Here is a 25386-nt window from a genome sequence, read left to right as displayed (position 1 = left end):
CCGTGGGATGAAAGGAGATGTGTTTTCCATACCCTGGGTTCTGCCACCAGCATGTTGTACCACAGGATGGAGGCCCAGCCGCTCGGGAGCTGGCTGACGTTGGAGATCACCACGACAGGCAGGGAGGTCGTCTACAAGATGACAGAGACTTTGAAGTCATCCGAATCACAGGAACATCACCTTCAGACCACCATGCAGCCTCACAGCTAAGCAAGGGACTCTCTGTACATCTGCATATATTTTACGCTTGAAAACTGAAAATGTAAAGTTACGTTCTTTTCTTCGTAGCTTATCTTTGATATACCTTTTCAGTTAAGAAATAAGCTTTAATGCTTCATATAAAAAATTAAAACAGGACACCTCAACCGGAACATTTAGCTTGTAGTATCTGAAATTCCATTCAGTTCTCTAGCTTCCTGAACCATTAAATCAATGTCAAGATAGTATTGGCTGAAAAAAGAAAATCACCTTTTTTAGCAATTAGGTAAATATGTCTAAAATAAAAATTGAGAAATAAAAATACATGTAACAGTTTAAAGTAAAAGTAAAGTTCTCCACGTCTGGAACAGGTTAAGTCTTACCTCAAGGTCAATGACCAAACCAGGCTGGCACAGCTGGGTTTCAAAACTGAGGGAGTGAAGCTCTTCAGTAACGATGAGAGGACCCTTGAAAGAGAAAAGGGAAACAGAAGGAATATGGTGACTCATCCACGGATCCTGCAGCTCTGAAGAGCCTCCTAAGCATGTTTTGCAACAGGCTGCAGAAAGCATGGGCCCAACTAGCTGCAATTCAGAAGATGATTCCAGTTTCCGGTAACCTATTTTAGATGCAATTATTCTGAGGATCTCAGCGTTCTCTCAAAGACAGAATTTCTGATACTTTGGCAAGGGCTATGGATGAAGGTGCAGAAATGTCGACAGGGAAACAGCAACGTCTGCTGGGCTTATTCCTGACCTACAGCCTCCTGATCCTCAGCCCCCTCTGCCCAGCACTGCCCTGCCCGGCAAGAGCTGCACACCTGAGGCAGACGGGGGTGGGGAGGTGGGGGGGTGGGGTGGACGTGCACACGTGTTCCAGGTGTGATTATCTACTGGAAGGGCTGATTTGCATAAGCCTGGCAGGTCATAAAGTGCCTTGGTTTGGGCAGAAGTGTTACAGTGTTCAAAGTGCCTTCAAACATAGTATTTCACACGAGCATCACAACAACTCAGAACCAGAGAGGTGTGGCTCCCATCCCCACTTACAGGAGAGGAAACAAGTCCTGGGAGGCCACAAACACAGCAACAATCCAAACCAGGGCTGCTCGGCTTGTCCTGGCGCTGCCCCGCACGACCTCTGCTGGCCGAGGTGGTGAAGGACAGCCTGCTATATAGGCACAAAGGACAAAAACTGTTCCAAACCAAGGCAACTCCAGGCATTTTGTCCTCTGCTCATCGTAAACAGTAACTCTTCAAGGATCCGGCTGTAAAAAGGAAACTGATGGAAGGATGATGACACTGAGCAGGGGATGCAATGGCAGGGCACATGTTGCCTCTCTGCACAAACTGCTTCCGGCAGGGCAGTCATGAAACTGGCCTCTAGTTGCACTTCTGACAGTAACTTCCCACGCACCCCTAGCTAAATCCCGCAAACTTCTTGTGATTTAATTTCCTCACCTGTGAAATGTAACACAAAAGCTCACCACTGGGCTGTGAGGGGCCAGTAAATCCGCATGTAAAATCATTTGCCAACCACAAAGCACTAGCAGAGTGTTTCACCGTTACCACAGATACGCCACGTCCCACAGCTCGTTCGCTGCTCTTCCCTGCTGGGTCTGAACCCCTCTGTGAGGTGTCTCCAGCCACCAGGGCTACCAGGCCACTGAGCCAACCTCACTGGGCAGGCCTGCTAGTCAGAGACCAATCGCGACAGAGACTCACCTCATTAGTTCTGGCACCGGCATTTTTCTGTTCTTTCAGTTGCTACAAAAAAGAAAGGATCTTAGTACACAGCGCAATAATCATCAAGTTGCTATTTTCATCTACAGATCAAACCAAAGTCAGGACTTAGAATGAAGGAGGCAAAATATTCTCAGAATGCAGATCACGAGATGAAGCGACCCTTGTGTGGGTTCACAAGCAGAGCGCCTCTCCCCAGCAGCCTGACGCCTGACGCCAGGCGGACACGGCGGCGGGCTCAGCAGGATCCCAGGGAACGCTATCTCGCAGCTTTTCCTGAACCATATCCCCCATCAGGCTCCCCAGACTCAGGGCACAGCTCCTCTGTCTCCCACTTCCCCCAGCAGAGTCTCCCAGGCTAGGTCCAGTGACTCCAGCCCTCAAAGACTGTTCTTAGAAGGACTTTGATTCCTGAGGCTTTAAGGGAGCAACGTGGAGCCCTGAGAGCAGCTCTGGACACCCTCCGACTCCTGAGTTGGACCGAGGCTCTTGCACAAGGTCAAGCTTCCTAACTGTGAGTTTGCTGACTCACAAGATGTTGCCAGCAAAAAGGGTGCCTTGAACAGGGAGCACACAGGGCCCCCAACACACATCTGCAGAACAACTGGCCACCCCAGGGTCTTCTTGGAGGCAGGCAAGAAGGCACCACCCACTGAAAACCCCTCTGCTGATTTCTGCTGCCTGGTGCCCGGGCCCTACTCCTCTGGAGACAAGCGCTAGACCCAGCGGTTGTGGGCAAGATGCCAGGAAGGAGGAGGTAAAGAAGGGGCTGAGAGCTCCCTGGGGTCTGCCACTCTTGGAGGGGTGAGAAGGAATGGTCAGGATGTGGAGCGGTAACAACCTCTTGAGAAACTGCCAGAGTCTAGAGCAAGTCCTGGAGGAACCACATACAGGTAACTTATGTGCACACTGGTTCATGGAGTATTTTACTGAGTTCACTGTTCCCCAAAGAAGGTATCTCTGGAAGAGAGAGCTTGGCAGAGCACACAGGGAACAGTCCTGGGATAAGGAGGAAGAATGAACATTCCCCAAGCCACCAGCCGCAAACTCTAGTAACTCTTCTCCTGGGGGTCCCCCCCACATCACACAGTGCGCAAGGCGCCACTCTACCGTAGAGCAAGTCCTGAGAGACCAGGTGTAACAAAGAAGGGGGAGCCGGTCTCCCTACCAGGTGCCGGAATTCTGCCGCCAGACTTCCATTGGTGGACTCCTCCATGTTCATCACCTTCGTGTGAGTGCCCAGAATGTTGAACTTTCTAAATCTAGACAACACAGGGCAGAAGTATGTAAAATGCTTGGAACTATTAAACACGCAAAGAAAGAAGATAGTAAAATATGGTACAAAGGACTTCACATACCCTTTTACTGTATTTCTCTCATTTACATCTCTGCAAAATAAAAAAGGAATATATAACACATATGTGCATTTAAAATTTGGAATGAGCTTTGACAAAAATAATAAAAGTCGGTGTGTAAGATCAACATCAAATCTGTAGCTATGGGTTTTCAGCCCGTTCCCTCACTCACGCTCTCCCTCCACCAGCCACACCGGCGCTGCCAAGTACTGCTGAGTGACCTTGGGCAAATCAACCATGTGGGCCTCACACTTCTCATCTGCACATCGTGCTAACAGCACCAACCTCACGGGTTACTGAGAGGAGTAAATGAGTGGGTGGGTTAGGAGCACAGAGCACATCCTCAGCAGACGGAAGCCTCAGGTACCACTATTTCCTGAGCAGTTGCTCACTCCGTGCAGGCGCCGTGCTAAGCACCAGGGATTCAGTAGACAGCACTGCTCGCTCTGCAGGGACAGAACTCAGAGGACCTTCTAAAGTGATAGCTCGATCCTCATTTTTGTTCTGTTAGTTTTAGTACTTTCAGGGAAATACCTGAAAAGTCAATTACTTGGGGAAACTGTCAAGCTGAAGTTTTAAATCTGAGGTTAAAATCCCGAGAGACCTTGCATTTTTTATAAATTCAGTGATAACTTTGTCATGTTCTGGACAAATAATGCATCTGTTAGGCACAGGAGAAGGTTAGAGATTGTTAGCACACTCACAGTAAATGAGTTAGCTTCCTTTTCTATCTCAGTGAGAAGTTCAAGGTTTTGTGAAAGACAATCACTGTTAGCTATGAGAGTGACCGATTTTCCCGTATAGAAAAAGAAAAAAAAAAGAATTTACACTTTATAACCATGGAACCTTTGTCATGACCAAGAAGCCAGCACTGGTATGTAACTTTCGGCTACCTTGACACTTCATTTGGACTTCATCGCCTCCCCACAGCATCCTTGTCTGGTCCCAGGACCCCACATTACATTTGTTTTTTGTATCACCCCAGCCTCCTCTGGTCTGTAACAGTTTCTCACATGTTCCTTGTCTTTGAAGTTCCTGACAGTTTTGAGGAGCACTGCTCTGGTATTTTACAGAATGTCCTTCAATTTGAGTTTCTCCAGTGTGGCATCTCATTTTTTTTAAATTGTGGTAAAACATACATAACATAAAATTTATGATTTTAGCCATCTTAAATGTACAGTTCAGTAGCATTAAATATATCCACACTGTTGTGCAAAAAAAAAAAAGAGAGAACTTACAATAAAAGGAACAGTGTGATACAAAGCTACCTTGTTAAAGCTAAGAAGAAAACTCAAAAGTGGGACAGAAAAGACAAAAGAGCAAGAACAAACTGAGAGACTGAGTTAAGCAGAGTGTGGTAAATTGCAGTGGCCACAAACCCTCTGCAGCTCTGTCTTCAAGAGACAGAAGGTATTTATTTCCCTGTCCCTTGAATCTCAGGGGACTCTGACTTGCTTTTACCACCACAATGGAGGGACGTGGAGCTGTGCAAGTTCCAAGTCTGGGCTCCCAGGCCCAGCACACTGCTGCTCTTACCCACTTGGAACGCTGTTGTCACATGAGAAAGCCCAGGCCAGATTCTCTGAGAGCCCCCTTGAGAAGGGCCCAGTTATCCCAGCTGAGACCTCAGATTTGTAAGGAGGCTATGCTAGACCACTCAGTGACAAGCAAGGCAGCCCAGACCAGAAGGACCGCCCACAGCCCACAGAGTAAAATAATACGTTTTTGACTTTTAAGCCACTAAATTTTGGGGAGATTTGTTATGCAGCAAAGATAACTGATACACAGAGAAACCAAGGATGATAGCAGGAAAGACAAAGCCACCGACTATGCTACTAAGAAGAATACAGTTATAGGAATGGAAAGAGACAAAAAGCCAGAGGAAAATGACCTGGATTATCATAAATGGTTTTGAAACTTAGTAAACTGGTATGTTACACACACCAACGAAAGCATTAAATACATTAAGGGGAATGTCGAGAGCTAACCCATCTTGTTCCTTAATGTAAGTGGCTGGGTCACTGCTAGTCCAGGTCCAGGGTCTAAGGACAAAACAGGATGAGCTTGCTCCATTTAGACCCCACAAGAGACTCTGCCCACTCCTGGGTCCCTACTGAAGAGACAAGCATGAAGCTGGCAGGCTCCACACAGGCCCCCAAAATGCCATCAGCTTCACACCAGAAACATCCCCACACTGGCCACAAACTCACAGCACCTGGAGGATCCTCAGACTGAGTCTGATCAAGAGCCCCTCCTCTGGGGCTGGCCTAGGAGGAGGGGTGGTAGCTACCTGAAGACTTGATCATTAAAAAAACATATGCATAAAATGCACTCATTCTTTGGTTCATTTATTGCCTAAAAATGCACAGGCATCTTGATACTAGCTCTAGGGGAAGCTCCCAACATCCTGAGCAGGAGGTACTGATTTAAATTTGCTGGGATCACTTACAAACAGACCCCGTGTATCAGCCCATGTTTGGATAACAAAACCAGCATTTCAATAGTACTTATATCTTAGATAATAAAGATATCTTACTTATCAAATAGGACTTTGACCTTCAAATTATAATTCAGCTCTTGCAATTTCACCAACAGTCTGAAAAGAAAAATAAGTCATTGTTACTTTTAAAAACTATGACAATTCTCTATCAACAACCATTTCAATAACCCTCATCCCATCCAGTTTTTGGTTACTACAAACAATGGAACTGACATCCTTGTATGTCTACTTGGATTTTTTTTAAAATGTATTTGTAGGATAAATTCCTAGCTATGAAATTACCAGGACAAAACTACAACATTAAATTCTGAAAGAGAGCAGTGCTGATTTTACATTCCCACCAAACGTTAGTGAGGGTACCTGCTTTCCTACACAGCCTCGCCAACGCTGGGTTTTATCAAAATTTCTATTTTGGGCCAGTTCTATAGGTAAAACATAGTGAACATTACTTTCTACTAAAACTTGTACTTAATGCTTGTCCTATTCGGACAAAATGAAAATTACTACCCATAACTGGGGAGAAGGAGGTTCACATCTATAATTGCTTCAGGGCGGTATGGAAAGATGGAAGGAAGGAGACCTGGGCTGAGATGCAGATGTGCCTCTGCTCCGATGAGCTGAAGACTTTGGGCAGGAGCCCCCCACTAGCCGGCTCCGTTTACTGAAGCAGGTGATGGGATTAGACTTCGAGCCCCAGCCCTGCCAGCTGTGAGTTCTAGGACCCACGGATGCTTCAGTGTGGTGCTGGAACACCAGCAGCCAGGAAGCAGCACCGTGAACCTAACACAGCAGCATCTCGGAATAAAGGACTAGGGCCAACTCCGGAGGCAAGTCCAGCTCTTCAGAGTCCAGCGGCTCATCAGTAGAGGAATAGTTAAATGAATGTAGCCCACGCAACAGAAGAGAGTAAAGCCGTATGTTCTCACGTGGAAACACTCCTACAATTTATCAAGGAGAGAAACGGGCTGCCAAACACCAGAGACAGCAGAACCTTAGTTTTTAAAAATGAAATATTGTGGGTCGCATATATTTGTGTGTGTCTATGCAGAAACAAACTATGTACATGTAAACACAATGTATTCATTTCTGTATCTGTGCAGACATGGACAAAATCCTAGGAGGACTGACATTAGGCTGCGTACCATGGCGGTCTATGGATGCTGAGATCACACACGGCTCTGAGACTCTGATGAAAGCTATGAACACACTCACCAGAAAAACGTTCCCCTCATGAGTCCACATCCACAACACACTGTGTACAGTTCCGGGGGACACGTGCAGCTCAGGGTATGAGGGGAAAAGGCGCAGGGAACTTCTACTCTCAACTACATGCAGCACTGTAATTTTGAACTTCTTTTGACAGTAAACGTTCATTACATTTACAACTGGAAGAAAATCAGGTATCTGTGTGTGTATATACACATATCTGTTCTATTTCTAGTTTGAATAGAAAAGACACTCTTAGATATTCTAAATAAGAATTCATATTAAAATGCCTACTGCAGAATGACCGCTAAAGCACCCTGCCTAACAGTGCTGTGAAAGGAAGTTGGTGCAAACATCCTTCGCGGTAGGAGGTGTAGGGGCTACACCTTCTCTTTCTTACCTCAGCTTCACAGTAAACTGTACTCCAGTCTTCAAGACCAGTGGCCTCTGAGGATGAGTGGGCATGCAAGGCTGCCTTTCCACCACAAAGGAGCTGTAAATTCCCAGCCAAGAGCAAATCAGCATTTCCATGAATGTTGACGCAGTAAAAAGTTATTTTCCCGACAGAGGAGAGGGGGTTAAAGGGCACAAGCTAAAAACCAGTTTGAAAGAGTCTAATGAGTTGGATGAATAAGTCAGTAAAGAAATCCCCACATCTAACTTGCGCTCAGCAAAATCAGAGTAATTGCAGTGACCTGTGATGCTCTTCAACAATGAAAACCCTGAGTTGGATTCTGTTCATTTACAAATCTGCATTAAGAGTCAAGTTTGCTAATTAGACTTTGGTCTTTACAACATATACAAATGTCAAATCATAATGCTGTACGTCTGAAACTAATATGCTACACGTCAATATGTCAACTTAAAAATAAAAATAAAAACAACAAAACAAAAATAAATTTTACTACAGTTGAAAATGAACCATGTACCCACACTGCTTATCACCGTAATTTGAAATTGATATTTTAACATCCTTTGGAAAGTTGCTCTTCATCTAGTAAAATTTAGTGGTATTTACTATCCAACAAACATTTCAAAACATTAATTTTCAATTTAAAAAAAGAATAAAATTTGCATTCCCAACCCAAGTAAATATTCTTTATTTCAAAATCCATCATCCAGACATTCCTGTTTGGACATTAGCCACAGGGAACAAAAGACACTTTTATTATGTCAAGTTAGCATTTTAAAAAATTGCAATATGAACTCTATTCTTCTACTCAGCACCATTTATTTATCTACTATCTACTATGCATGTCTGCAACACCTCCCCATGGGTGAGGCACTGCATAAGGCCCTGGTGGGGGAAGAAAATGACAAAGGTACATCTCTGTCTACTACGACTTTCCACTTTACAACAAAGATAACAGAAACACACAGACAACTATGTAAGAAAATCCAGAATGAGGGAAGGATAAAGAATGAACCATGGAGATCTGAAAGGGAGGCAGCATCTGCCTGGGAACTCTGAGACTTCATGATGAGACATAAGCTGAAATGTTCAGGACATGCAGTTTTGAAAAGAGGTTCCAGAGAAGGCTCTGAGGCCGAGGAAACACTGTACAGAGCGGCCTGGAGAAGCAATGACCAGAGTGCGCATGAGGTCAAGTCTGCCTGGAAATGGGGCACATGGAGAAGCTAATTCTGGAGTGGCAGCTGAGGGCCGGGCTGTGGAGGTGGCGCTTGGGAGTCTGGCTTAAGGGCTCCCCTCAGATTAGCAAGTGATGAGAAGCCAGACTGAACTCTGCTCTGGGACAGTGCAGGGTCATAGGGCCGAGTGAGGGACCATTTAGGAGACTAAGAGTTCAGCAGAGAGGATTTCACAGTTTGAAACGTGACGAGACCACAGAACAGGAATGAGGACAAATATCAAGAGGTCAGACAGGTCTCGTTACAGACCGGCTGCGGGAGGACACTGGTTACCAGCCTAGGTGGTCATAAGAACGACGGGCCATTGGCATCAACAAGGGATTCAGGAAGACCTGATTCAGGGACGCCATAAAAAAATTCACATAACCTACTCAACCCTTCTACGTTACCGGAATTACCATAAAATTTTCCTTGCAAATCACTGCAAAAGGTGCAAAAACATCTCCCTCAAGTTACCTCTGAATGAGCTGCTGGAAGAGGCTGAAGGTGCGGTCCCACAACGCTTGTTTGTTTTTCGTGATAGGGTCATGTTCGTAGGTATATTTCTGCTCCAGTTCCTCCAGCTTCTTCAGCTGCTGACGAACCTGCTGCAGACTCTCCGCAACTATGGTGAACCTGGGAAGGCACAAGCCACGGGGTTCTGCATCAGAGGCCATCCCCAGGCAGCCCGGATTGAAGAGAACCACAGAAACCAACACGTGGTCTTTACAGGCGGCACACGAGGTTATCCGCCCAGCCGGCGCTGCAGGGAGAAGCAGGGAGCAAACCTTCTCCTGGTGTAACGAGTTGTTATTTGGGAGGGAAAAAAAAAAAAACTACTGTGCACTGAATGATTACAGCCCAAGTAAAAAACCTCTGCACACAAATGAGAGGCACCAAAGAGAGGTGGGTGTGGGCCAGGGCTTCTGGGAGATCTGTGACTTCAACTGAGCTGTAAGATAACTGGGACTTAAAGGGACAAGGCAAAGAGGGCGGAGGCAGGGGACATCAGAGGTGATGTGGAGGCAGCGAGGGGCCCTGGGCAGTGACACGTGGTGGGGAGGAGCAGGAGAGCGCCGGGAACAAGGTCACTCTCCCCCTGCACGGGAAGGAGAAGGCAGGATGTGCAATCAAGACACTCAAAAAAATACGTATATAAACCAAGGAGGACACCCAGAGACTGCATTCAGGTTCCTCCGTCCTGATAGTAAACCACCAACGGTGGTGCCACCTCTGAGCCCAGCTGGCCTGTGGAAGTGCTGTTTAACTCGCCTGGAGCAATGACAGAAGAAAACCTTCTCCCCAGGGAAAAACATCTTCACTCGGTGGTTTCACTCCTTGGAAAGTTCAAAGCACTGAGCACCGCCCTTGGCCATGAAGTGAGAGGCAGGATAAAGGCAGGTGGGTGAGCTCTAGACGGATTCTAACCTAGTGATTCCCAACTTCGCTCAGGCCACGGCACACAAGAGTGCGATACTCCTTGTACAGCACAGCTGGGGACACCAGAGGGCATTCATGTCCCTGGAAGGGGTTCCTTGTGGCCTCAAGTGACCACTAGGGGACCCCAGCCAGCTGGAGGCCCCGCCAGGCCTCAGAGGCCAGTGTCTCACAAGGCACATGGGGGCACACCAGGCTGGGGAGCTCTGTTCCCACCTACAAGAAATTTGGGATATGGACTGGCAATTCAGAAACAAAAACAAGTGGCTGAATATTAATTGTGAATTACAAAAACAGCAATCCAGAAAGTAATCTATCTCATAAGCTCTCTGGTCCTTGGGCCTTTCTGTTCCAGGCCACCACCCCTCCTGCGGACTGACTCTACCTTTGCACCCCCCTCAGCGCGCTTCCTCCCTCGGCTCTGCAGGCCTCCCGGGAACTATGCGTGTACACCCTCAGGGCAGGCCACCTGGCCTTTCTGTCTCCAGTCTGTCCTCAGACTGCTGCCAGAGTGACCCTTCTCAGTCAGAAATCTGAGAAATGAAGCTCCACTTAGGTAAAAAAAAAAAAACCCGCCTGGCTCACCAGTGCCCACCTGGTAGTCCCAGAGTTCCCAGCTAGGTGTGGGGAGCTGCAGGAGCAGCTCCAGCCTCTCGCCCTCCTGGCACCTGACTCATTAGCCCCCAGTGTGAGGACTGAGGGCCCCTGCCTGTGCCGGCCCCTCCTCCCACGCTCTTCCCCTCTCTGGTCTACAAGAAGTATGGCTGCTCACTCCCGAGTCAGGCCCACTTCCTCTCTCTAATCTTTCCTATGACTCTTTCCTCATCCTCCATGAGCTCTAGGCGGACCCTGTCAGAGCCCTGGAAACCTTTCACTGAACAGTCATTACCACGTCCATCTCCCGCCTCCACACTGAGAGCTCCTTACTGGCGACCACGAAGAATCATTCACCTTGTGTCCCCAGGCCCTTGCCCAGTGCCTGACACACAGTGTTTAACAGGTGAATTTACTAGATGGATGACTGAATGAATGGCCCACCAACTATTATTTCATATAAGCCTGGAAAATGCCTCAAGCTCTTTTGTTTTTAATAAACACTGGGACTTAGCTGTTAAATGTGTTGTGTGATGACCATGGCACTGGTGTGCTGGCACAGTCAAACGACACATCCCACAGCACACGTATAGCAGGAGAGGAGGGCTCCAAACCAAGCAGGATGTGGCTCAACCTGGCGTGATTAACACTGTGCTTTTCAAGTCAGTGTCTCCAGGGCAAGAAGCGGCTGGACTACGTCAAAGTCTAAACCAAACTTTCGACAGGATCTGTTTCACTAACACAGCAGGAAGGTGCACGCTATGAGTTTACACGGTTAGCGAGTCGGCTGCCAATTTTCTGCTTTGGAGAATCTCACCAGTTCTGCAGCTGATCGAGGCAGGCGTTGGGGGGTCCCCCAATACAGGCACTCTGCTGTCTCTGCTTCCATTCCACCAGTTCATCATTAATCAGGGCTTTCTGAGTAAGTTCGGTGCCATTCAACAACTCTATTATTTTGTGAACTACTTCCTAAAAGGAGAGAAAGAAACAAAGTGAAATAAACTCATCTTTAATCACTGAATTTTAGAAGATTTTTTTTTAAGGAAAGCAAATATTCTTTCATCTCAACTGGGGCTGTAAGCCAGGTGGTTACAAAAATAACTTTTCCTCTGTTCTAAATTTCGAGTCCATTATTTACAGTCCATGGCAAAAGCAACATGTTGCCCTGGGAAGTGAATCACTACCTTTCTCTTACTGTCAAGCATTAAATACATCTTCTGGAGTAACATCTGTTCCTGTTTCTGATCATTCTTTGCCACACCATTGGTTTCATGTTCTGTGAATTGGGAGAGACAATAGATAAATACACATGTAAAAGAAGACAAAACCAACTAAAGCTAAGGCTCACAAACATTTAGGAGAAATATGGTCCAAATGCTGTCTGGAGATAGGTCAAAGTTGGTCCCTCTTTAGTCATTATTAAACAAAACAAGAAAAATGTCCTACGCACAAAACCTGGACACACTGAAACAAAGTACTTGCTTTCAGTGACTCATGTAAATGGTACTGTCTGGTTCTTAAGACACCGTCAGAATATTACCTAAATGAATATAAGTGATGAAATTCAAATTCTCAGATAAAAAGTTGATAAAAAGCATCTCTGTGGCTTTGAAAGAGAAGCAGATAACTAGGAAATAGTAGTTGAAGTTTCTTTCTCTCCTACTTTTATTCAAGTTATTGCTAATAATCTCTCCATATTAACCATGGTATCCTCCAAACAATGCTAGGGTGACGTGGTAGCCTACGTGCTCTACACAATGCACACTTTTGGGTTACTTTTAGTGATGTTCTCTCATCATTAAAAACAAGGAAAACAACAAAATAGAGCAAAAGTGCTTTAAAACTTGAGGAAAAGGCTGAACTTCACCTGTGGAGTATATATGTGGAACTGGAATGTTGGAAGGAACCTTGGGTTTTAGGGCAGGGGAACTCCATCACCTATTAGTCTATGTCAAAGTGGGCCAGGCGCAACAAGTGAAGTGAATAACCCATAACCAGCGGCTATCAACTGGGTCGACTTTGCTCCCCCAGGGATCACTGGAACGTCTGGACACCAGCTGGGTTGTCATCACTGGGGATTAGGGGATGATTCTCCTGCCATCTGGTGGGCAGAAGTCGGGGATGCGCCAAACGTCCTACAATGCACAGCCCCTACAAGGACAGCCCCCACAACAAAGACTTACCTGGCCCAAAAGGTCACTAGCACGGAGGTTAAGAGACCCTGGCCTGGGTCATCAAGAAGCCAAGACTAGCAATTCAGTCATAAAATATTTGGCAAATATGAAGGACTTTGTTATCTAGTGTAGACAGAAAAAATTACAGCCAATGGACACTGCTGTCAATGCTAACTCTTACCTCTGTTCTGCAAGGTCTTGCATTTAAAATCATATTCATCTTGTAAATCTTCTAGAGTCTTGATTTCATGCTCTATACACTACAAACAAAGACACAAAAAAGGTTCCCACTGTACTTAGAACAAAGACTTTAGGAAACAAATTACTGCTTCTATAGCTCCCAGAACACCATGGAAACAGTCCTGCTCCCTCAAAGATGGATTCGACTTGTAAAATTCTGATCACACACATGAAATAATTTTCATTTCATTAGTAAGTATGTAATACGTTTATGAAAAGAAAAGCTATGGCTATTTTTGGACTGGGCCATTTGGTATCTACTTTAACGAAGTATCTTCCTCAGAGGAGGCCAGATGAAGTTGTTCTAAGGAATCTGGAGTTTGGCAAGATGCTGTCTGATGCACAAAGTCAAGGCCACGGAGGTGTGACCTGGAGACCCACAGGGGAGCACACTGCCTGGTGGGAAGGCCATTTCCACAGACAGAGGCCTGGTGCAAAGCAGAACTCCTCACTCTTTCCCCAAGAGCCTCAACGTGGACTGGAGTGAGCACATACCAGCAAGGGCACCACTTCTACAAATGGTCTGGGAAGTTTTAACTTGAAATTATTGTTTTATTCTAATCAGAAGTATGTCAGAATTTCTTTTGTGGAGGTGCTTTTGTTCCCCTCCAAGTCTTAGAACGAGACGGGTGCTTGAGGAAGATGGACCATGTGTATCCTGGGGCTCTACGTAAACTCAGGAACACCTTAGTTTGAGAGGAGCAGACACAAAGGGCTGTTCAGAGCAGCCACAGCTGGTGTATTGGGCATTGGGGCAAAGTCAACAGTTACTGCATGATCTCGCAAGGAAGGAAGAAATAAGCTCAATGTTTGGAAATTATAACAGGGGCCATAAATGTCTATCTGCTCATTGGATTCACCAATTTGTTTACTTATGGTTTGGAACCTGAACGAAGCTTTTCTTCTCAACTACTTAAAAGGCTGAAATCAGTTATCACGTTTATACTAGAGCAACTGAATCCTTATTTCCTCTATAAAAAGTTACCAAGTAGACACGTACATTTACTCAATACTCACCATAACCTTGTCCTTCACATTTCTCACTTTGCTGTCAAGTTCCTTCTGTTTGTCTAACATTACAGTGCTCTGAATATTCCCTGACTGAGCCTGTAATGGAAGGTACATGGTTAACAGCCATCACTTCCTCCGTCATATTTATGTGCTGGTTCACCTCAAAAGTCAGGTCCACACCGTGCACCCCTCCTAACTCCCAGACCTTCCTAGACTTCCTGCAGGCCTCCCTCATGAGTGTGCACGAGAAACAGCTCAGTGCCCAAGGCCCTGGGAAATACCGGCAAGCTGTTAGCAAGGCTCCGGAAAGACGAGGGTTAGTTCACGCCTAAAATAAACTAGCCGTATTTCTGGAATTTTCCATTAAGTCATATAGCTCCATGGGACCACACAGGAATTTTCAGCAGGGTTTCTCAAATTCTGCAGACATGTTACTTTTACTAACCCTACTCATCTTACAGCCATGCAGTTTACCGTGTGGACCTCCGACCAACAGCATCTTACCACCTGGGAGCTTATTGGAAATGCAGAATCTCAGGTCCTAATCTGATTTCTGAACCAGAAACCCAATTTTGACAAGATCCCAGATGATTCAGAGGCATATCAAAATCGAACAGTACTGCCATTAAGGCCTTCAGCGAACGTCTGCCGCTCTAAAGTGATCGTGAACACCAACCCAGATGCACTGGGTCTATTTTGGCTTCACCCCGGTAGCCAGGAAACAACTTGTTGCTATTTTTATTGGGATCACATTAAGATTATGAATTAACTCAGCAAGAGCCAGTATCTTTATGATGTGGCTTTAATTCTTATGCTTCTAATGATTTTCTCGTCTAGCCGCAATACCAGGGACACAACGTTAAGTAGCAGCGGAAGCAGTGGATGTCTTTGCTGTGGCTCTGACTTCCTGATGTTTTCCCAAATAAGTAAGACACTGTCTCTAGAACTGAGAGATGTATATTTTAATCTGTTAAGGAGGTACCCACCAACTTCTATTTTGTTGACTATTTTTTACCAGGGAGAGGTGCTGAATTCTGTCGCACATTTTCAGCATCTGTAGAGAAAAGTGTATGCTTTTTCTCCTGACATCTATTCCTCATGTCTATTTATATAATGAATAACACCAATGGATTTCTCAGTCACTGTCTACACTTGTAATCTAAAATAAATCCTACTTGGTTATGATGCATTATTTTCTTAATGTAGTATTTAATTCTGATTCTTAATATTTTATTTATTTGATATTCATGAGTGAAATTGGTCCTTAACATTCTTTTTCTGTTCTATCACTATTACGTGTAGGTAATCAAAGTTATTCTTGGTTCACAGGAAAATGTTTGGAAGTTTTCTTTCATTTTATACACTCCAGAAGAGCAGATTTCAAAGCCTCCAAACTATATCAGAATAAAGTGTGCATTAGAAATATACAAAGTGACTGGTATCCCCAGGTGCCACATGTTAATAAGTGACAAATGGAGCTGCTCTGGCCATTCAGAATGAACTGTCACCTCGACCAGATCCATAATGCTTCTTGCCTCTACAGGGAAGTCTCTGCTGCTGTCAGTTTCTAAGCCAGCTGGATGCGGAGGCCATGTCCTGTTGGCTCTGATAACAGCTGGACAGTTCACCCAGAAAGAGGGACCCGGTCACACTGGAGGATCCCGACTTCCTAGTCCTCCTCCCCAGGCTGTCAAGGTCTGCTCAGTGAACAGAGGTATAAACAGTAATGGTTGTGCGCACGCAGCTGCACTTCCAGCTACCACATTCCCTTCCTCCCGTCACACAGGGAGATGCTCAGTGGAAAAAAATCTCATGATTGCGGCAGAGGCGTTAAGAAATCTCCTGCTTCAAACTTAAGCAAGAGTGCATCTGAGTTACCCAAGCCCTTTGCTACTTTCTTACCCCCTCCTCTCACTCCCTGCCCCCTCCTCTACCCAACTCCCATCGGTTAAAAGATTTGCTTAGCTAGGACCTTACCATCAATTACCTCAAAGAGAACAACAACATCTGATTCTGATTCTACTTCCAGGGCAAGTCTTTAACTTTTTAACTTTCTGACACAGCAGGAAACATCAGGAAACCACAAGGACAAGCGTTACCGTGGGCAGGGACCTCAGCCATCGTCAACTCCTATTTCCTCATTTCATACCTCCCCTCTAGAGACCTTGTCTGGAGGGTTTTAATGAGAACTCGGTTACTCACACGACCCAGACTAAAAAAGAATCTTCTGTTCAAGGAGGCTGCTCTCCTCAGCAGAATAAACAGCTGCCCAAGTAAGAGGCGATGTGACGGGCGCTCAGAGGGTGTCAGAAGCCCCAGTCAGAGTGCCCTCAAGTCCCACCTCCCACATCAGAAAACTGAAGAGAGACTACGTGACTTCTCCAGTGAACTGGTTTTAAAGTCAGACAAATCTCGGTTTGAATTCCAAACCTTATTAGCTTTGTGGCTTGAGCAAAGTACTTGACTTCTAAACCTTAGTTATCTCGTCGGTAAAATGGGGATAAGAATATCTACCTTCAGTAATAGCTCTGAAAGCATTTATTCAAATGAAATAAAGGTTATAAAGTGCTCAGCACAGGGCCTGAAACGTAAGCACACAGCACATGGTGACTTTGTTACTCAAGATCACGCAGACGGAACCACAAAAGGAAACTGAGAGCCACTACAACCTGAAAGAAATGATCACCACCCACTGGTGACTTAGGATCTTGTGGACCTAATTTTGTCCATATGTAAATTAGCTTTTTCACCACACACACGAAAGAAAGAAAGAAAGAAAGAAAGAAAGAAAGAAAGAAAGAAAGAAAGAAAGAAAGAAAGAAAGAAAGAAAGAAATTAAGAAAGAAAAGAAGCTTAGTGTGCTATAATGGCAACAGAGAAAACACCTACAGTCTACTAAAAAGTCTCTCTGTATAATATTCTCAAACGTATTTTCTAAAAGCTTCTCTTTGCAAACGAAGAAAAGGAACCACACTTTCCTATCCCAACACTCCTACAGAGTTCTGTGCTCTTTAAATGCTCTGAACTGACTCTGAATTTTGCATGTTTTTCACTTGTTGAATGTTTTGAATCCTCACTTAACTATCCCACAGTGTCAACAATGAACAATTCATGGACACTCTGCTTCATCTCTGGCCCTAAAACTGGGCTCCTCTGAAGCAAATAACAGACATCACATCATTCCATACACACGTCCATCAGTATGAATAGAAAACATAGTTGTTAAAAAGTACTTCAACAAGCAGGGCAAATGGCAAAGAAATGTTTCTAAATTTTCCAGCCAGCAGTAGAGTAGGCTGGATAATTTTGGAAAGGAGGGACCTACTGTGCCTTTTCCCTTCTGCTGATACCTCTAGACATCCAGGACCTTTCCTCAAACCACAAAAAGGCCTCACATCTCTGGCTTACAGTAGGGCAGTCCTCTAAACGTCCTCACAGGGGTTCACTGATAACTCAGGTGTCCTCTGAGAGACTTAAAATGAACCTCTCCCTAGGAAATTCATATATTTTCAAAGGGGAGCCAAAAGCTGACAAGGCTTCAAGACCCAAAGCACACCCAGCAAATGGGGGCTGATCTGGCAGAGCAGAAATCACCTACTCTGTCTCCCAGTGCTGACCTGGGGCCAAATGTCAGGAGAGAAATGCCTGGGTACCAAGGTGACAGTTCATTCTTCTGCCCATCTCTGCTCTTGGCTTCCTCTCGAGTCTATCTGAGAAACAGGAGCAGCCCGTCGCATAATGCTCTTAAGATGAAAATCCCATGTAATAGCCAAAATTTCGTGCTGAAAGTCTCCCAGGTCCATGCCATGCTAAAGAAGGCACACCTGTCTCAGAGAAGACAGCACAGCCAGCTTTTCCTGATAGACACTTTTGTTTGCTAGGCTGGGTAAAGGATGAACTAGCCAGCTTGAGTTTAGAGCATATAATATGTATTTTTAAATGCTTAGTGCAGCAAGATGCTTTCAGCGTGATGGCGAGACAGTAACTAAATGCCCAAGGAGGCAGCAGATGCACAAGGACTGGGGCAGGTGCTCAGGAAGTGCACAGAGAATGGTATTCACCACCACTACTTAAATGCTCTCTCTCCACCCCCCACCTCCCAATCTCACAGCTCATTTTGTTAGTTACTTGTTAGAGAAATGCACTTAGGTCCCTGGACTCTGCACACTTGTATTCCACCCTGTACTCTGGCCTTCTCCCCCTCGTATAGGAATGGTCTCAGCCAGAGTAACCCACACTCCAGTGGTTTCACAACTGTCTGCCTGCTAGGTTGTTCCCACCACTCCACCACTCAATGAAAGGCATGAATAAATGCCACGGCAACTTTCAAAAATTGCTGAACCCTGATCACCTTCCTGATCAGATCATGATAAAATCTTGGTGCTCATGTCACTCCTCCGACTCATTCACTACCGCGATGTCTTAGCTATTCAACAGATTATCTCAGTCCTATTCAAAACAAAGTTGTTGACTTTCCCATCAACCCATTCTTCTCCTCCAAAGCCAACTGCTCCCTGCAAAAACCCTACTCCTGTCCCTTCCCTGTCACTCCCAGCTCAGTAAACAATATCGCCAAGTGACTCAAGTCACAATCAGAGTCATCCTTGACTCTTCACTTTCTCTCACACCCACGTCTGAGCCCTCATGTGAGCGCTAGGGGTACCATGTCTGAAACATGACTGGAGTCTGTCCACTGGTTGCATCCCTACCGCACACTTCCCACTCAGCTCCCCTGGCCTGCTCCAAGAGCCCTCCCGCCCCAGCACCTCCGAGACGTTTCCTGACCCTGATCTAAAGAAACACCACCAGCCCCCAGATACTCCACTACTGTCCACGCAGTACTCTGCTTTGTTACCTACATGGCAATTAGCACTACCTGAAAGGATTCTGTTTATTTTGTCTCTCTCTCACACTGGAATGACTTCCATTAAATCAGGGTCCTTTCTCAGGGCCTGGGTCTGTAACATCTCTGTATCTGATTCTACCCACTTCTTGGGGCTATATGGTCAGAGGCCTCATCACCCCTGCCTTGAAACAGGGCCTCAATAATAGGTGCTGAACAAATGAATGAGTTTAATTTCAATTATCTTTAGTGTTCAATTAGGAAAAAAGTACCTGTTTGAATCTCTGGGCATTTTCCAAGATCTTTCTTTCTTCCTTCAGACAGTTACAGATGATCATAGACATCTGGATTGGGTCTTCCTGAAAATTATCCTAGACATGGGTTGTTAGAACAAAAATAAATTAAACTGCAGAATGCTTAAACTATTGTGTATTATATATTGAAATGAGTTGGTTCATATCCACTAAGAAACCTCATCCTTTACCTAGTAAATTTTACATAAACTATTTTTGGTAAAAATCAAAATATTCTTTTTACAATTTATGACAAAAAACTGTTTTAACTTTCCAATTAAGTGCAGGTACCTAAATTACTTCTTGGTCAAAAACAAGTATTTTCATATATGGTTCCTATAATATATTTAATTTCTATTGTTCTTGGGCCCAATTACCAACCTTGTTAGGTTCCTGAGACAATGTAAATGATACAAAAAATTATTCATGATATCCCTCAATTAATTTATCTACTGGTCTCTGCTTTTATTCAGACCAAAGAGATTCTTCTCAGTTTTTCTGTTTTCTTGCCGAAGCTAGTTTTGCAAAATACTGGCAAATCATGTCTCTTTATAACAGGTATAATTAAGCAAAGTCTGTAGGAGAGCAAATTTCTGTAAAATTAACCTGGCTTTCCCACTCACTATTATAAAATCACAGATGCATTCAGGGGGTCTGGGGGGGAGCATCTAATTACCTAAGTTGAACAGTTTGGTTGTTTGACGAATAAAACAAGAAAATGACAGTACTCACTTTCATTAACACAGGAAAGTTCCATCAATACAGAAGTAAAAATGGCAGCCAGCCTTAAGGGAGGCTGGGAGTACTTCTGAAGAATTCCTAAAACTTTGCAGCATACTCTCTCCTACCTAGAACTCCCTTTGACCTTCTCATCCGAGGGAAGGCAGCTCCAGCAGAAGCAAGGCAAGGTGGAGTCTAGCTCCAATTCATCAACTCACTACTGGGCCCTTGGGACGTCAAACCTTTCTGGACCTATTCTTCATCTGTATACCATGCACTTAGACTGGCTTCATCACTAAAGTTCCTTTGAACTTCAACATGTTACTACAGCTCACCTGTTCTTAACATGTAACCTTTTTTGATTTAAATATTGACAACTTTTAGTAAAACAAGGTTAGGGCATCGCATTTCTCTCAGAATTTCTTATGCCTAACAGGTATGCCTAACCCTTAAGCCTGAAACTTCCTTCTTTGTTTACAAAGTGAATTGATAATTTTATTTTACTTTTGCTATAAAATATTAGCCACATAAAATGAGTTTATTCAGAGTCTCTGTAGCTTTTCTAAATACCAATGAGTGCACGTTCAATAGTATTTGCTGAATGAAGAAAACTCTCTTATGTAAACAGGGGAACATTTCAACTCATATGCAAAAACCAGGTCATACCTGAAGATTACGCTTGCTCTTCCTTATGTTATGCTGCAATAAAAAATTATTCTCCAATGAAAAGCGACTGTATTGATCATCCAGCTGCGATAGGAGGTCGTGAAAACGGATGGTAGCAAATGAAACATCATTGGCGGCATGCTCCCTAGGAGATTCAAAATTCACACACTTCATTAAGATGCTACTTTAAACAGACCAAATAAATACTGCTTTCCTTATTGAAATTATTAAAAATAATCTTAAGTGTTTTCTTGGGATTTATTTCCTTCTTTTGAAACTGACATTGATTTTAGCAGCAGCTTGTACAATATTTCTATTACATAAAATTAGCATGAGAAATCCTAGCGCTCCAAGATTCTGCACAGAACTGTGACTGGTGATTATCTCTGCAGGTGAAAAATCAACAGAGGGCCTTCACTTTCTACATCAAATATTTTCGGAACATTTAAAATATCTGCAATGAGAAAACAAAATTTTAAAAAGAACATATACTGGTTTTAAGAGATACTCCCTTAATTGTATTACTTCGTTCATACTTCTAATCAGTATTTTACCATAATTTGGCTTCATTTCTTTTAACTTACTTCTTTCTATAGCCTGGGTCCTAACTTGGAAAATAATTGGTGTCAGCATTATCTAACCTGTCCAAAGCATTTAGGAGGACAGATTATACTTAAATCGACAAAAATGGCATGTAGAGGCACATGTCATTTTTTCAAGTGAACACATTTGTCCACAACAGATAATCCCAATGGCTGCTGACAAGATTCACCTTGCAGTCAATGTGGCTCCCAGTTACTCAATCAACAAGTTATTTTAAAAGTGGAGAAAAACAACCTCTGTCTAGTGAGTTTTCCTTACCAGTCTTGCTTTTCCAGCCACTGTGCCAGATACTGTCTGATTTCCATGGGAAAACTGTCATCATAGAGCTGGTGAACCTGCTCCAGGAATTTAGAGTCAAGCTGCTGAAGCTCGTACCACTGGGACATCCTACAAGGAAACACAACACAGATCACGAATGGAAGCCCCCCATCCCCCACCTCCAGCTCCAAAGAAAGCATATCTAGCATTGTGCTTCTTCTAAATATCTCACTTAATCCAAAACATAATTTATCTATGAAATACACTTTGTAAATGGTGTCTATATTTCAAAGCCTGTTTTTTTAATTGAGTTTTGGGTCAATATATTTTTCTTCTCAAAAAAACACATTTTCAGGTCTTTGCTCAAGTATCAACATATCAGGGAAGCCTTCTCTGGTCACTTTATTTAAACTGACACTACCTCTCACCCTGGAAAATACTATCCCTTCTCCCTAATGTATTTTTCTCCATCGCACTCAACGTCATCTGACCTGCCACATATTTTCCTTTTTATTTTGATTAGTGTCTGTTTTCTCCACATGAAGGGAAGGATTTTTGGAGGGGTTTGTTCGCTGCTGTTATCTCCAGAAAAGTGCCAGGCACACAGTAGGTATTCAATAAATATGTCTTTAAAATGAACCTGCACTTCTATCAGATAAACAAATGGAAAATATCATTTAATTAAATTTGCTTTAGGACAAATCAATGGGATTGCTCCAAAACTTTCTCTTATAAATTACAGTTGTAATATATACATTTGTAATATAACTCAAAGAATTTTAAACAGGTTTTTTACATTTTAAATAATTCACACGGTAAAGATGAATTATTTTTGTTATGTACCTTTTAAAAAAGATATGTTTCCTTCTTTTCCTACTGCAAACAAGAAACCTGGCACAAGAAGTCTTAAATCTCAGAAATAATTTTTAAAGATTGAAACATTTTAAAATGGAATTTGAAAGGATAAAGTAATACTATCTCTTTGGATAATTGTAAGTCAATTTTTATACAGCAGTTCTGCAGATTAAAAATGAAAACAAAAACCTGATTCAAACAAATCCTAACATCCACTAGGAAAATGAAGAGCCTCTCTTCACCATAGCGTAACTGAGGATTTAATATCAGCGCACGGCTGACAATATTCAGAGTGGATGTAAGTGAATCTTATCCTACCAGGCCTCTGAGAAGGAGGTCTGGATTTTAAAGCAGGGTATGGAAAAGTGTATGTACGCTTGCTGGTGAGAACATGTGTGCAGGCATGAAGTCATGTCGACTTCACAAATTTCCTTCCAAAGGAAGGTTAAGAATACGGTGGGACTATAAAGCTAGTTACCATCACAAAACCAAGCCACCCCTTTAACACATTTGCTGTAGCAATTTGATTTTTCACTTCAAAATTATTTTCCCTGAGTGGAAGATTCCAAATCTGTGGTGCTCCTCCTCCCAACTCAGTGTCTAATAAATAAGGATGTGCCTAAAGCGAATATGCTGTCCAGAATGTCAAACAATGGTGGTTGCAACACCTATTAGGTGAATGACCTCAGGCAACTCATTTCCCTATCAACAGGGTGGTTGTTAAGACTGAATGACCTGGTATAGACACAGCACCTGGCACAAAGCAGGCAAGCAACACATTCATGTTAACAAATCCAGAACCTTTCCACCTTCTCACAAAACTTGTTACTAACACAGGGAGTGGCATGATGGTCCCCCAGTCACACCTGGCTCAAATTCCAAATTTAGGTCTGACTCCTTCCTCTACTGTCCCAAGACCTCCTACCTCCCTGCCTCCAACACTATTCCCCAATCCACCTTCTTTAAGCTTCCTTAAGCTCTATGATGTCTTCCCTACATGATGTAAGCTTCAGAGATGCTGGGACAATGTCTTAAAAAAAAAAACACATCTGCACTTTGGACAATGTCCTGCACATACTCTGCTCTCAATAGTGTTTGTTCGCTTGAAATCGAGTATATTTCAGATTGAATTATAAAGTAAAGGGCAAACCATATTATGGTCCAACAAGTTTGAGTCCTGCATTCCCTGCATTAAGCAATGACTGCAAACTGACTTGCACTGGAGGCTCAAGTCTTATTTCTGTCTAGTAAAAACCTATGCAACTTAATACAAACAACATTCAGAGTAAAATCAACCACACACCTATTTTTCTTCCTCCAAACACTCTGGTACTAACTAGTCAGACTTTTTTTTTAACTAAATATATTATTTGAGTGTCAGCAGGAACTAATTATCACTTTTACATTCCAGGAGCATACTAAGCTCCTTTATCTTTACACACAGATATATAATTAAGTTCCAAAGTCAGGTACTCATTCATTCATTTCCATGAACATTTACTAACCTGTCACCTTGTGCCCCAGCAGAGGGCTGGGTATTCAACACAGGCAGCAGCTACACACAGCACGTCAGATGCCAAGACTGTTGCGTTTGCGTGCACAGGGTGCCAGGGCCTAACTGAGACAGCTCTCTGGAGGTGGCACAGTGCGAATGAAAATCTGCGAAAAGAAGAAAATGTGACTGGTGGAAAGGGGCGGGAAGGAGAGAGAAGTTAAGGTAAATGGGGAGATGCAGTGTTTGGGCCGGGGGGTGCGGGGGTTCTATTTCACAGGGTGTTTCTTCCTGCCAGAGCACGACTGGCTGTGGCAACAATGCCGTTCGACAACAGTACCTGGGATACGCGTTCTTCCCCAGATGACGGATTCACCTGTCACTACTTAAAAGCTCGCCCTCGCCGGGCGTCCGGCTGCAGGCCCCAACGACGCCTGTCCAGACTTGCCCCACCCTGGCAGCCGGAACCTCACACCCACTCACTCTGCTCGCCGGATCGGCAGGGGTGAGCGGGGCGCAGCGGTGCTGCCTTTCCTGGGCGCGCCGGGTCGCCTCTGCTCTCTCTGGGGGGTCTGACCCGCGTCGTCCCAGGAATAACTGGGTCTCTCTGCAGACTCGGCTCGGGAAAGCGAAAGTACCGGCCAGGAAAAAACAGCCCCGGATGCCCCGCCTCCTTGCGCTCCCGCCAATCAGAAGGCTGCGCGCTCGGCCAATCGAACGCGGCTGTTCCGCGCGCGAGCCTCCTCCCTCGGGGGCCACTGGTCTGCCAACTTGCTGGGTCCTTTCTTAGTCTTAGTGCAGGGCAGCTGACTTCTGTGTTGCAAGCAGTTCGTTGTGTTTACACATATTTTAGAGATTAACTAAAAGGAAGTTCTGTGTTTGCAGAGGCCCAAACCCCGAGATCCCTACATTGGCCCCAAAACTAAGAATTCGAGGCGGAGAACACAGGTGGGGACGTTGTCATTCTAGAAACTTAACAGCTGACCTCCGTGTTGCTAATCCCAGGGGACGCTTTGCTGTCCTCACCTTACTTGACCACTCAGAAACCTGCGCAGTTGACGCCTCCATTCTTTTAATACTTCTTCCTTGGCCATGATGACGACGCACCTAACTTGCTTCTTCCCACCTCTCTGGAATGCTTTCTCCATCTCTGCTCCACCTCTGCCACCAAACCGTTCAGTGTTAAGTATAGTCAGGGTCTGGATCTTGGTCTGTTTTACCTGCATGTCACACGCTGTCTTGTGATGAGCTCATCCACAAATTCAGTGTCCTAGATATGTAGAACTTCTAGCACCCTGTCCACACCTCTCCCCTGAGCTCCGCACCCATGTATACAGCCCCCACTTGAATGTCTGGTAAGCTCTGAAAACTAGTTCTGTTCAGAATGAGCCCATCATCTTTCTCCTCAGACCTGCCCTTTTTCTAGAAATGGTGCATGCCAGATAACTAGGAGCCACCTTTGATGATGCCTTCTCACCCCTCACACCGGCAGTCCTCAAGCCTTGCTGATTCTTTTACATATTTCTCAAGTCTCATCACTTCTTGCCATCTTCTGCGCCATCACCTCTTTTCA

The 25386-nt window shown here is 44.4% G+C and overlaps 1 protein-coding gene across 2 annotated transcripts in view; it reads right to left on the bottom strand.

Moving 5' to 3' along the window:
* Positions 1-24486, bottom strand: part of STAT1 (signal transducer and activator of transcription 1) — a 37050-nt gene extending 12564 nt beyond the window's left edge. The window contains exons 1-17 of one of the 2 annotated variants that reach the window (XM_031678037.2): positions 24297-24486; positions 23827-23980; positions 21467-21595; positions 20606-20750; positions 19199-19297; positions 14090-14179; positions 13014-13092; positions 11843-11934; positions 11476-11627; positions 9105-9263; positions 7399-7491; positions 5829-5888; positions 3296-3325; positions 3106-3199; positions 1920-1961; positions 582-665; positions 33-131 (exon numbers count right to left, since the gene is read on the bottom strand). In XM_031678037.2, coding sequence (XP_031533897.1) covers positions 33-131; positions 582-665; positions 1920-1961; positions 3106-3199; positions 3296-3325; positions 5829-5888; positions 7399-7491; positions 9105-9263; positions 11476-11627; positions 11843-11934; positions 13014-13092; positions 14090-14179; positions 19199-19297; positions 20606-20750; positions 21467-21594 — 1446 coding nt within the window. In that variant the 5' untranslated portion in view covers position 21595; positions 23827-23980; positions 24297-24486. Of the gene's footprint in view, positions 1-32; positions 132-581; positions 666-1919; positions 1962-3105; positions 3200-3295; positions 3326-5828; positions 5889-7398; positions 7492-9104; positions 9264-11475; positions 11628-11842; positions 11935-13013; positions 13093-14089; positions 14180-19198; positions 19298-20605; positions 20751-21466; positions 21596-23826; positions 23981-24153; positions 24270-24296 lie in introns of those variants that run through there. The other variant, XM_072961580.1, reaches the window with a different exon arrangement.
* Positions 24487-25386: the final 900 nt, after the last annotated feature.

This window comes from Vicugna pacos, chromosome 5 (assembly GCF_048564905.1).
Source record: "Vicugna pacos chromosome 5, VicPac4, whole genome shotgun sequence".
NCBI lineage: Eukaryota > Metazoa > Chordata > Mammalia > Artiodactyla > Camelidae > Vicugna > Vicugna pacos.
The sequence above is the reverse complement of the archived record's forward strand: the minus strand, read 5'-3'. Positions and strand labels throughout refer to the sequence as shown.